Consider the following 12,244-nt stretch of genomic DNA (forward strand, 5'->3'; position numbering starts at 1 on the left):
ACATAGAAATGCATGGAAAATGCCACAAATTTGAAACTTTTTTTACCTAGTATTTTTTGAATGAAATTGCAACTTGGAAGATTAGCAAAGAATTATCTAACGGCAATTTTGACATCTGTAACTTTTCTAACCTCAAGCTTGAATTTGCGCATATCCCCATTTAAAACACGTGGCCATACGCATATCCCCATTTTTTTTGAAGTCCCGGACTGACCAACTGTTATCGTGGCCGGCGTTTAGCAACCAACGTTTGTTTAGAGTTCAATGCATTACTCTGATCTTCGGTTATAATCAATGGTTGTCAGTTCACGGGTGTTCTTAACTGTGCAAGGGCAGAATCGAATAGCATGTGCACGAATAGCAGGAACTTGTAGTATGGATTCCTTTTCCCTTGATATTATGAGCTATAATGGCCACTAAAGCCCTCTTTACACGGTGAATTAGCTCGTACAAGCTATTTTCAAATTGTGTAAACGCGAAAGTGAACGCCGAAATGAACCATGTAACACTCAACTTGTGCGAATGTATGAACAGAAAACAGAACATGTTCTAATTTTATTCATTCATTCGTATATGTTCCGTTCCGGTCCACCAAAATCGTTCATGCAATCACACATTAAATCGTACGCCTTGATTTATCGTGTAAAAACTAAAAAGGCCTTAACAATCGAAAATTGGCAGCAAAAACAGCTATGAACTATTTTCAAATATCAGTACTAAAATAATTGACCGTCAGCGGCCATTGAAACTCGACGTCTATTCACAATGATAAACAATCTATTGTCGATTCTTTCTTCGATGATCGACGATACCGATCACCATCGACATCGAACCTTTCCGATGAATTTTCGCGTCTGAATTAGATGGCGTAAGTCACTCCTAGAAATATCCGAGTATACACATTGTAATTGGCTTTGGTCGACCAAAATAAACCATATAGGAAACTGGAACACATTCAAGGCACAAACGTCATCACTATTCACTGATTACTTCCCTCGTAAAACTGATTAAATATCACTGCTTTATCACTTACAACCAGGCAATCCTTTTGGGCTTTCAACTGAGTGAAAGTTTTTAGAGTTTTTTTTAGATGCGAAGGCATAGTATACCATCATCATGAAGGTAGTGGTTTTAGCCGAAGCGTTCTTGAATTAGAACCATATTAGGCATTAACGTCTGAGCCCTGATCTACCACGAATCAATATGTTTAGCTCTTTAAATCACATTCAAGGCATCACTCCGGGAAGAGGGTTTTCTTCACAAAAATGAAGTCGTTCGCCAGATTTTGTGGATGAGTTACCTCTGCATACACACGATACCCTTTTTCTTCCATCCACTTCCGTTGGTCGTTCTTGTTCATTTGTCCGTGAAAGAATTCCACCGAGAGTGTCTGTAGGATTAAAGAAAATAATTAAGCCAACGATAAGATACAAACAGTCGTAGTAATTTTATATTCTTATTTCAAACAAGCAATAAAATTCTTTGCGAATTGATATCAAATTTCAGGATGATAATAATTAGCATTAAGAGAATTTATCTCGGCATACCTGCAAATATCGTTGATTATATGCAGTGCAAAAATCCCATGGAAAGGAATCGTTTGCTTTGACCTGGATTCGAGCCCTGATCCACCACGAATTTGAGATATTCCGAGGGGCACTTTCGGGTGACTCCGTAAAGGTACGCCGCTATGGCTATTCCACGGTTATTTCTTAAATTAATTTGTCCTTATTTACCACGTTTTTTTATACTCGCTTTATTGCTTGTTTGATAACTGGTTTCAACGTTTGCAAGTAATTTTCAATAGCTGTTTTATGTTTCAGTGAATTTCCATAAAAAAGTCGCCTACAATCGATCTTATTACGCTTCAAAAATTTTATCAGGAACAGTGAATAATTGAACTGGCTGGTGAATTCATAGTCATAATCGCTTATTTGTAGAAATAAGTTTTAATCGCGAAGAAACATGATATACACCACCCATTGAGGATTAAACTGAAATGTTCCTAGCATGCCTAACTTCGCTATTTTTTGCAGATTATTGGCATGTGAAAATGAAAAATTTTCATGGAGGGGTCACTCGAGATACATGAAGTGCAATCGTTTTTTTTTCAATTCTGTGAGGAGATATAGAAGAGTAAAAAATTGAAAAGCTTTTTCTTCTCTGATGATGATTCGATGCATGTAAAAGCAATTCTTTTGTTTCAAATGTAGTTCACGAAGTTGCTCAAGAGGGCAAAATCAACCTTTTTTTATTTTACAAATCGTTAAACCGTGATAACGGTAACATTTTGCAAATCCTTGTAATAATGCATCGCATTAGTTCCCATAAGCATGAGTTCAAGACCTATTATTTTTTTGCAACATTTTGTTAAAGATATGTGTAGTGGTGCGTTTTATCGGCTAGCTTTTATTATTCCTCTGTAAAGATAGGGAATGTTCGGGAATTTACCAAATAAGAAGTATAATTTTCGATGTAGGAGATTCATTTTATTTATTTTCACCAAACGAAAAATGCTAACGATTGATATTTTTGCACTGCCATGAAACTTCAAATTGTGGCGATTTTTGGTTGTCGGAACAATAATTAAATTGTACTGTTCCTCGTAGAAATAAGAATTTGTTTGTTTACTCCCAATCGAAATATTTGATAATTGGTATCAAATGTCAGAATAGTTGGCATTAAGGGATTTTTTTAAATATCTCTAGATACTTTCGATGATGTGCTGTACGAAATGTCCATGGAAAGAAATATTTGCCTTGACCGGGACTCGAACCTGGATACGCGAATTTCAAGCATCAGCTTTTTCGAGTGACTCCGTTAAGGTAAAGTGACGCCGCACAGTGGTCCCAAATCGAAAAAAGCAGGCCAAAATGAATTACGACGTTATTATTTCGTATATATTTGACCAAAAGGTCTAATCTAATTGCTTTTGACCCTCTAATTCTGGATTTATAACTATTTTTTTTATGTATTTGCTATTATTTTATTGGTATTTCACATTTTGTTTTAACAGTTAATTTTTTTTTAACAGTGGAATTTGAGATTATCCAAGCGATAGTAAATACAAATTATACATCTTATTAAATTACAAACTATATATCCTAATTGTTTATTTCCTTGGAGAAGTTGGACCCTATTTTATCACGTTTTATCATGCTCGCTTTCTTGTGTATTTTCCCGTCCGGGAAAAATCTTGCAACATTGGAAGCGTTATTTTAAGATCTGCGGTAGTGTTAAATTAACTGCATCTTTCGTGATTCATATCAAATATCGGAATCGGTTCTCATTTACCTTTGGAAGAAATAATTCTTTCAAAGAATAGATATCGTTTCATCAGTATTTATAAATTTATCCTCTACTAAGCTTTTTCATGGTAGCTATAACAGTAGGAGATTTTTGTGTTGCATTATTCCGGGAACAAAAGTGTTGCGAACCTGTATTTTGGGGGAAAATAATCTTAATGCTATAATTTAACGCCCTAACCAAGGGCGTACCCAGAATAAAAAATAGGGGGGGGAAGTCGTGGTCGTTCAAATTGTAACATTTTAGCACAGAAAAGGCTAATGAAACCAAAATTTTAAAGAAATTATGACTGCACTTTATTAGTTTATGACATTATATGCTTGGACAAATAATTATTTTTATTTTAAGTCTCTGTCTTATAATATTTTTCTTCGAAAGAAAATTGGTTCAAAACTTTGGTCCAGGGGGGGACTGCCCCCTTCTGGGCACGCCTATGACCCTACCTCTCCTAAATTATTGCGAATTAAGGTTAAGCTCTCATCTTCTATATTATTTCTACTGTGTAGATTCCTTTTTCTCAACTTATGCGCAACCAAATTCTACAAATGAGGCACCAAAATGCACAGAATTTATCAGAGAACATGCGACGGTATATTTTACTTCCTAAATATTGCTATTGTTTCCTAAAATTGGTTTTTAAATAATTTAAAAAAAACGGTAAATATTCCTGACGTTAACGGCGCACAAACTGATACATTTGTTCATTTGCAACAATATCTCGCATTCTTTAAATAACTTTTATCAAAATGCGGCTGATTCCACATTCAAGTCTCCGGTTGATACGATAAGTATGAGTCATCATGTGCGTTTAACAGAGGATAGTGTAATTACTTCCAATGTTGTGTTTGAAGAGGTCCTATCTCAATTTGTACATGAGCATTCCAATTAAATTTGTACATAAGACCCTGCCTTTTTTTCTACATTTTAAAATTAGAAACGCGCCTATCCCTCTGTGGACCTGCATTGGAAAGAGCGGGGGAAGCCCGCTGGGAGCGGGCGCATCACGCTCGTATACCAATTATTTACTAAATTCCTCTTACCTGAATATCCACTTTATCGAAGGGAATAGTCTGGAGTACTTCCAATTCAAATCCTTCGACATCCAAGCTGAAGTAATGCACGGTAGACACATTGAGTGCCAAAAGGAGAGAGTACAGCGGGAGGCATTGCACGTCAACGTGTCCTGGGATCGAAGCTCCGACCTCGTGATTCGATATTTTACCAACGTTTGCTTGCTGCTTGAAGGAAACCTACGAAAAAAGAACAAAAAACTAAATGATTATTTAATGTTATAATGTAAGTGGGATCAGGGGTGCCGACTTACAAAAAATATTGGAGGGTCCCAAACCGGGGATCTTGCCCTGGGAAATTTTATAAGTAGTGAGTTCTAAGTTTTTTAAGCATTTTAGAAGAGCCATAAGACCAACATTAGAACCCTGATAACTCGAATCTCGATATCTGGACAATCCGGGGAAAATCGACAAGTCTGACACATTTTTTCCTCAGACCTATAACGAATTTTTTAGGGGGCTCGGGACCCCTGAGGCCCCATTGAGTCAGCGCCACTGAGTAGGATTGATAGGATTTTTGATAATAATAATAAATTTATTAACCTTCAATTTTACAAGGCAAGTCAATAGTAATGATCAAGTACATAAAATGTAATAGTCAAGTGCATAAAGTCAGTAAAGGATATATACAAGTCAGTACACTATGGTGTACACCAAGGCACAATATACATTACAATCAAAATACAATATTACATTATAAAATTGACATCCTACAAATATTTGGATTCGAAATCCTGTGGTTTATAATTATACCTATAATGTGAAGGCATTTTTGTCATTTATGAATTCATTTAGTGAATAAAAACCCTTTTTACAAAGAATTTGTTTAATCACAGAAGAGAATTTCTTATTATCTTTCATTGTGCCTGGTACTTTATTGAAATACTGAATTCCTGTGTAAAGTACAGTGATGTAATGAAAGGCAGTACGCCTTATTATGAACTGAATAGGGAGAGGAGACTGACGGTATACTGCTTAAATACTCCATGAAAACCGACTTTAAATTGTTAAACTACTGATTATAATTTAAGTAGGTTTCCCGCCTTTTTATTGCAACAATACAGGGGCATAATTAAACAGAATTGCGATAGAGCCGTTCGCGGCGTAAAGCGACGCGTGTAAGCCAAATATGCTTTCACGGCGAACTTCATCCTTGATACATATAACCCGTGCGCGTGACTGCGAACAAAATCACTTGTTTTGTGTAGTGCTTTGAAATTCGTCCACGACGAATAGCGACAAAGTAAGGTTTATTTCTCTGACAGTGGCTTAGTAAGCACAACCAATTGATCCCATTCCGACAAGGAGGTTGTAAATATCTGGAGGCTGTGTTTCCGAGTTTTTGGCGTGGTCAAAGTTCCTCCATTTAAATAATAATGACAATAAATAATTTTATTACTCCACACACAAATTACATGACAGTAGCAAAATTGAGTAATTTTAGGTAGCCGCGAAGGATAACCTGTTTGAGGCTACCATCCAAAATAATAATGCATTATGCTTTACATATAGTGTAGCTCATTTCGTCTTACCTTGATAATCTATGCTAACAAAGCTTCAGTGCGTACGTGAAAAAAAAAACAACTAAAGTAGTATTTATAATTCATTTAGATCAATATTTTACAACAATATTTGCTCTACACTTTCTTTAGTGAGAAGCCAAGAATGTGCATTTTACAAAAAACTTTTTCAAAGCCTTTGAAATAAAGCATGACTGGGGTAACAAATTAAAAACCTTCGGTCCTACGTACAAAAAACATCTTTTAAACAAAGTCAAATTCGTTTGTGGTAAGGGCACAATTTTCGTTTGACAATATTTGGACTTTGTATCCGACTGATATTTTGAGGTGGCTAAGTTTTATTCTGAAACTGCGCTACATCAAGTGAAAAATGCTACCCTTATCACAAGTATTTCGCCGGTGATTGTCGACAGATTTTCTATTCGATTTTCATTCGCGATTATTCTAATAATGTATAAACTCTTGTGACTGTCAGCCGTTTTATTTGTGGGGTTATCCTTAAAAATATACTTTATTACTGTAATTATTAGATTTCCGTTGGCTATAATAAAATTCAATACCAGCATTTGTGCAGGTAAATAACTAACTTACTCTCGTAAAATTTTATTTTCAGCTGAGATGGTTGTAGAACGTAACCGTGGTGATTGATCATAATTTTTCCCTGGGAAAAGATATTTGAGTCATAACTTCACAAAGCCTACCAGTGAAGTAAGAAAAAAAGGTTCACATTGTGCGTTCCATAGTTTATTTTAATGTATTAACCTTTACCCTACTATACACGTAAATATACGTGTGGACGTTTCCTGACCTGGGAGACGACGGGCGTATATTTGCGTGTGACATTTTCCTAGCCAGGACAACGAAAGCCGTATATATGCGTTTCCTAACTCTCTCCCTTTTAGGACGGTCGCGGGTTTACGTCGTTTTGTCTCGGGACCCAACCCTACGGGGTTTAGGATCTACCCTCGGAATCCGGGAGCAGGTAAGCACTATCCCTTATGGAATTGTCAATGTTTTGGTCAAAGTGGGCGTGGCTTGCCCTACCCAAGCACCCCCATTCCGGCCACACTTCGTACCACGTTCGAAACCAGTGGTGCCACCTCCAAATATTTACAACCTCCTTGCATTCCGACCAATTGGAGCGACGCCAGAAATTCAATTGCATTACTTTCAGAACTCACCTGGTAGGAAATCCTTTAGGAAGCATAAAAAAATATCTCACGGAGGTAGCCAGTTATCTTACCTTCATGGGGTGCGGTTTGGTGCTGAGACAGATGGGAGTGGACCATGCACGACGGTTCCGAGTTATTAATTGGGCAAAATTTAAGGGGTCAGCCTCAACGAGCAGTCCCTTCCATCCCAACTCCTTCTCCATGTACAGGGTATTGGACCTTGTTTCGCCATCCAATGCCCCTGCCTCAACGAAGAAGCCATTTGTCTGCGAAAATATTATGAAAAATAAACAGAAATTAATTCCAGTATTTTTTAAGCAGGCGTAAGCCATAGGCTATAACTAACCACCATAGGTGTGAAAATAATGAAGGGTTGAGAATCCATTAGGTACGAGTGATTTTTTTCTGAACACAGTTATTATGAGAAGTACAGAAATCGTTACAATAGACAAACAAAAATTTGATGGCCAAGGGGTACGAGTGAGAACGAGTCTCTGTTTTGTGCGGACATCGAGTGGAAAATCAAATGCACTACTAAATATCCAGTTGATCTCGTTTGTTTTCATTACCTAATTTCTGTACCTAACTCTGTTTTGGAAAAAAATCACTTGTACCCCTTGGCGTCTCACCCCCTCATATGATATACGAGAAATGTAGAATGAGAAATGCATTCACCGTTCTAGGAGCTAAAGCCGCTGTATAACCAAAATTTACGATGAAATGTGTCAAAGATATTAGTTAAGTATACTAAATAAACAAAAATTGAACAAGATGAAGCAATTGTCTCTCTAATATAAAAATATGAATGTAACATTGTGAATCGTGTGCCCGTTAAATACATATCAGATACAGATTATTCGAACAAGTTGTACGAAAGAGAATGCAAAGAAAGAATAGATCAAACATTTTATAATATCGAAGCAGTTTCTTGGAACAGGTCATATGTTCGTTTATGAGCAAGGGTGGACCGAGGAGTTTTGGTCTACTGAAGTCTATATTTGAATGGTGGTAAATGAACACCATTATGGTCAAAATCCCGACGTAGGACATGTAGCTGCTATTAAATTCACTTCAAGTATTATCCCTCGTTTTAAATATTACGGTTTTGGCTTTTTTTTAAATCAAGTGAAGGTAATATTTACTCCGGCAGTAGATAAAGAAACGTTTACTGATTAAGAGGAATATAGCCGAAAATATAAAGGTAATGCCCTAAAAGTTGCTTGCTGAATAGAATTAGATGTTAATTGTCGGCTTATATAGATGGCTAGTTAGTCCTCTTTCCCAAATGAAGCCAAAACCATTCGATAAATCAGAGAGATATGATTGCTGCCCATGAAGGTGCGTTCCACCATAAATCATTGTTAATTATTTGTTGGGGTAGCAATCCCCGACTGCCTGAATCAGCAGGGTTTTTTTTACCAGCCATATGATTCCACACTGTATCCACATGACTTTCTGATATTTAGCAATCCTATTTGCAACAAAAGCCTATAATAAAGGCGCTGGAGTATTGATCCATGCTAGGACTGTTGTGGAGTCAGTCCAGGCGTAATATTTATTTTCTGTGAGAGAGACGAAATACTAACTCCATAATATAGAGAAAGTTCTGAACAATCGGCAACAAACTCAGTAAATTTGATTGTTACTTGGGTGTTAAGAGAGTGTAAAGCATTTTCATTAAATTTGTTACTTATCACAGCCCTTAATAGGTTATGAAGATGTTATTTAACTTAATTAGAGAGGCGAAAATTGAGGTTTTCGCTATAAAAAGTGTTTTATATTTCCTGGCATCGCTTGGATTTGTCTTCTGGTATAGCAGATTTTCACCCTCGGGTAACCATAAAAAATTTTTCTGTGATTCCACATGCATACATACCATATTTTTAAGAACCTCCCGAATCTTTGCTGCCTGTCCCATGGACGTATCTTTAATATTGGGTTTTTGAAGCGCATAGGGAATAGATGAATCAGCCGGTGGTACTAGAAAGTGCTTCCTTATCCCATCTATCAGGAATGGGTCATCCATTTTAACTGCTGGTCCCTCAAAAATAAATTTATCTGTAATTGACAAGTATAAACATTTTTGTTGCGTTGTAAAGGCGGCAGATGTATATTGTATCCCTCCAGAATAATAGACTTCTATTTCTCTTTCCATAATTTAAAGTTGTATCATCACTTAAAGGCATAATATTTGACTCACCTCATCTTGAAAAAACGGAATCAAGTACATTTCACATTTTTTTCTAATCAATGGAAAAGTAGCACTCAAAAAGACTAATTAGTATTGGTCAAATCAATACCATTCTGCTGAATATATAAGTGAATAAATAAGCTAATACATAAAGGCATCGCGTTGTCTCTTATATCACCTGTGGCTAATTGTTGCGGCTATTTTGTCCACGTAGGAAAAGTACCAGTGTAAAATATTGAAAAAAGCTGATATTTTTACCCTTGGGGTATATTTAATAATTTTTTGCTCATGATGATTTTTTTTAATGATTTGCTGAATCATGGAACGAGTGAATCATTTTTTCTCTGAATTTATATCAGTTTATTCTAAATTTTCTCACGTTCACTAATAAATAGTGACCAAGGCGTAAGCCTAAACATTATTTAGAGGGTGGGGACATTCATTGGTAGGGTTCAGTGGGGTAGCTAGGTGGATCCGGGGGGTCCGGACCCTCCCCCCCGAAATGTAAGAAAACAATTATTTCCTTCATAAAATAAAACAAAATATTGAAAAATCATGAATTTACAAAATATTTCTTTAGCAAATAGTTTTTGTGATTATGAAAAGTATTAAAATTAGTTTAAACCCATTACTTAGTACCCTGTTTTTAAAAAAATTTCCCCCTAGTTTTGGAACTGGTAGGATTGCCCTTTGGTGGAGTCATTTTGAGGGCGCACACTTAAGAATGTTTTTTCGAAAATGTTTTGAGTGTTTGAACCACTTAACCCCAACATATTACCCACGGCCTCGATATTAGCTTCATTTATTTTCATTATATATCGGATCATGAGGTCATATGAGGACCGTAGGAGCCAAGGGGTCCAATTCTAATTTTTATAAGTTGCAGATGAATGCAGATAAAGGTTGGTGGGGTACACAATATTGCTGTGGCAAAGGGATACAAGTGAATCAGCGGTAAGTACACGTACTACGTGTACTTACCACTTGGCTATTCACTTGGCTATAACTGTAATGAAAAAATCCCACTAACCATTTTCTGTACTTATCACTAACCGGCCACCTGGCGTTGCTCTGGAAGGATAGTACCCAGAGAAGTAGGACATTTGGAATTTTATGGTCACATGGCAGGATATGTAGGTAAAGGAACAAAGCAGGTATGATGATGGTATAGAAACGACACAGCAAACAAAAGAAAAAACGATTTCCGTTTACCGCGCATGGGATCAGCTTATACCCCCCTCCACAACATTGATCATTGTGTCCCTACGTGCGTAGACCAAAAACGTCGCATGAACGCATACCACAGCAAAAATTCTTGCACGAAGAGGATTAGTAGTTAAGTGTAGAATCCGTTGAGCTATGTTTTCCCATTGAACGTATCAAGAGGTGTGCCTATCCGACAGGATGTCCAACCACATAAATTGTATGACGTGACGTAAGAAACTATAATGAGAAAATGACGCAAAGGTCGCATTGTACACAATCAGAAGTCGCACCACGGGCTTTTTCATTATGAGATGCACCAATGTAATGACTTTTGTTGAAATCTGTCCAGTCGAATGCAAATGCATGGCGGACAAACAAACAGGCATCCTCTTTTATTTTTATACATATAGATATATTTCTTCGTTTGCGTCCCTTTACCACAACATTATTAAGTATCCCACCAACCATTTTCTGTACTTATCTCCAAAATTATAAGAATTGCACTTTACTCCTTGGCTTCTGGTGTCCTCGTATATTCTAGTATAATCACTTCATTTATTTCATCGTCCAAAAAAGGATTTTTCGTCGTATTTCAATGTGATAATTGTGATTTTATGCTATTTACAATCTCTGTTTTCTCCGTGAGACTGACCTTCAACAGGATTAACTCCTAAGGATTTATTCTCCATTGTATATTCATTCTCCCCGAAGAAAGCCACATACATCATCGCACATGAACAGAGAAATATAATTCCTAAGGTAAATGACTTTAGTCGGAGCATGTTTTGTCCTTTGGAGTGTCGAGGAACAGAATATGTTACCTGAGAAAATAAAAAGTGATTAATAGCAACCATATATTTCACAAGTTGTTCATACATGCTCATTAAATATTGATACCATTTGTGTGATATGCCAATGCTAAAATGAATGACTGCCAAAAATTATTTCACATAATAATAATAATTTCACACTGCAATAAGATAACTATTTACCTAATTATTTATGCTCAAAAATCCTTTTTATACAAACTGTAAATAGTTCTGCATGAAATCATTTGCACAGGTAATCCATACCACATGAAAAATTGATCTCATCAAATAGAATCTAGAATGAAACGAAGAATAGAATTATTATAATTAGAAGATTTTTCCTTTTCAGTAACTCCGGACAAACCACGATTTTAGAAGACAAAGATAAACTATATCAAGAAAATGAAGAGAAGGAAATTTTTTTTAACACTCCCAACTCAACTTCCAACATTATCATTCTTTGACATGATTAGCATTTATTATGTGAATTCATTTTTTATTGTGGTCTAAAACTTAAATGGTCACTCAATCAGAGGGCTTCGATGCATGGATTAAGCTTCTTAGAGGCTAAAGTTCCAGAATTTTGAATTTGAAATATTGGCTTTTTCATTGTACGGAGTTCAGTGGATTGATTTTGTCGACATGATACAAAATCTAATTCATAATATGCTGCCTGAGAACAAAAACAGTGATTATTTAGCAACCATATAATTTTTAAAAAAATTGTTCATATATGCTTATTAACTATTGATGCCATTTGTGTGATATTTCAATGCTAAAATAAATAACTGCCAAAAACTCTTTCACGTCAGCAGTTTTAAGAGGAATAGTAGATGATATTTGAGTATGACGCCTTAGCATCGAAACGCGTATCAAAAAAAATCAGTGAAGATTTGAGGTTTTTATCTTCATTCAAAATCTAATACATTCAATTGATTATTTGCCATTCAATAATTTTACCCGAATGTTC

The 12,244-nt window shown here is 36.1% G+C and overlaps 1 protein-coding gene across 1 annotated transcript; it reads right to left on the reverse strand.

Moving 5' to 3' along the window:
• Positions 1 to 663: 663 nt before the first annotated feature.
• Positions 664 to 11,565, reverse strand: LOC124167334. The gene is made up of 6 exons (XM_046545322.1): positions 11,458 to 11,565; positions 11,118 to 11,286; positions 8,945 to 9,126; positions 7,140 to 7,334; positions 4,347 to 4,556; positions 664 to 1,390 (listed from the first exon to the last, which is right to left on the reverse strand). Exons 2-6 carry the CDS (start codon positions 11,245 to 11,247, stop codon positions 1,235 to 1,237), a joined length of 873 nt encoding a protein of 290 aa, XP_046401278.1. The 5' UTR covers positions 11,248 to 11,286; positions 11,458 to 11,565; the 3' UTR covers positions 664 to 1,234.
• Positions 11,566 to 12,244: the final 679 nt, after the last annotated feature.

Source organism: Ischnura elegans, chromosome 10, assembly GCF_921293095.1.
Source record: "Ischnura elegans chromosome 10, ioIscEleg1.1, whole genome shotgun sequence".
Classification (NCBI taxonomy): domain Eukaryota; kingdom Metazoa; phylum Arthropoda; class Insecta; order Odonata; family Coenagrionidae; genus Ischnura; species Ischnura elegans.

Bases quoted from the DNA above. Each gene is read 5' to 3' on its own strand.
- LOC124167334 (XM_046545322.1), bottom strand. From the start codon at position 11,247: ATGCTCCGACTAAAGTCATTTACCTTAGGAATTATATTTCTCTGTTCA. The intron at 9,127-11,117 runs GTCAGTCTCACG...TGTCAATTACAG, and splicing joins AGGAGTTAATCCTGTTGAAG to ATAAATTTATTTTTGAGGGA. The intron at 7,335-8,944 runs GTATGTATGCAT...ATATTTTCGCAG, and splicing joins GGGAGGTTCTTAAAAATATG to ACAAATGGCTTCTTCGTTGA.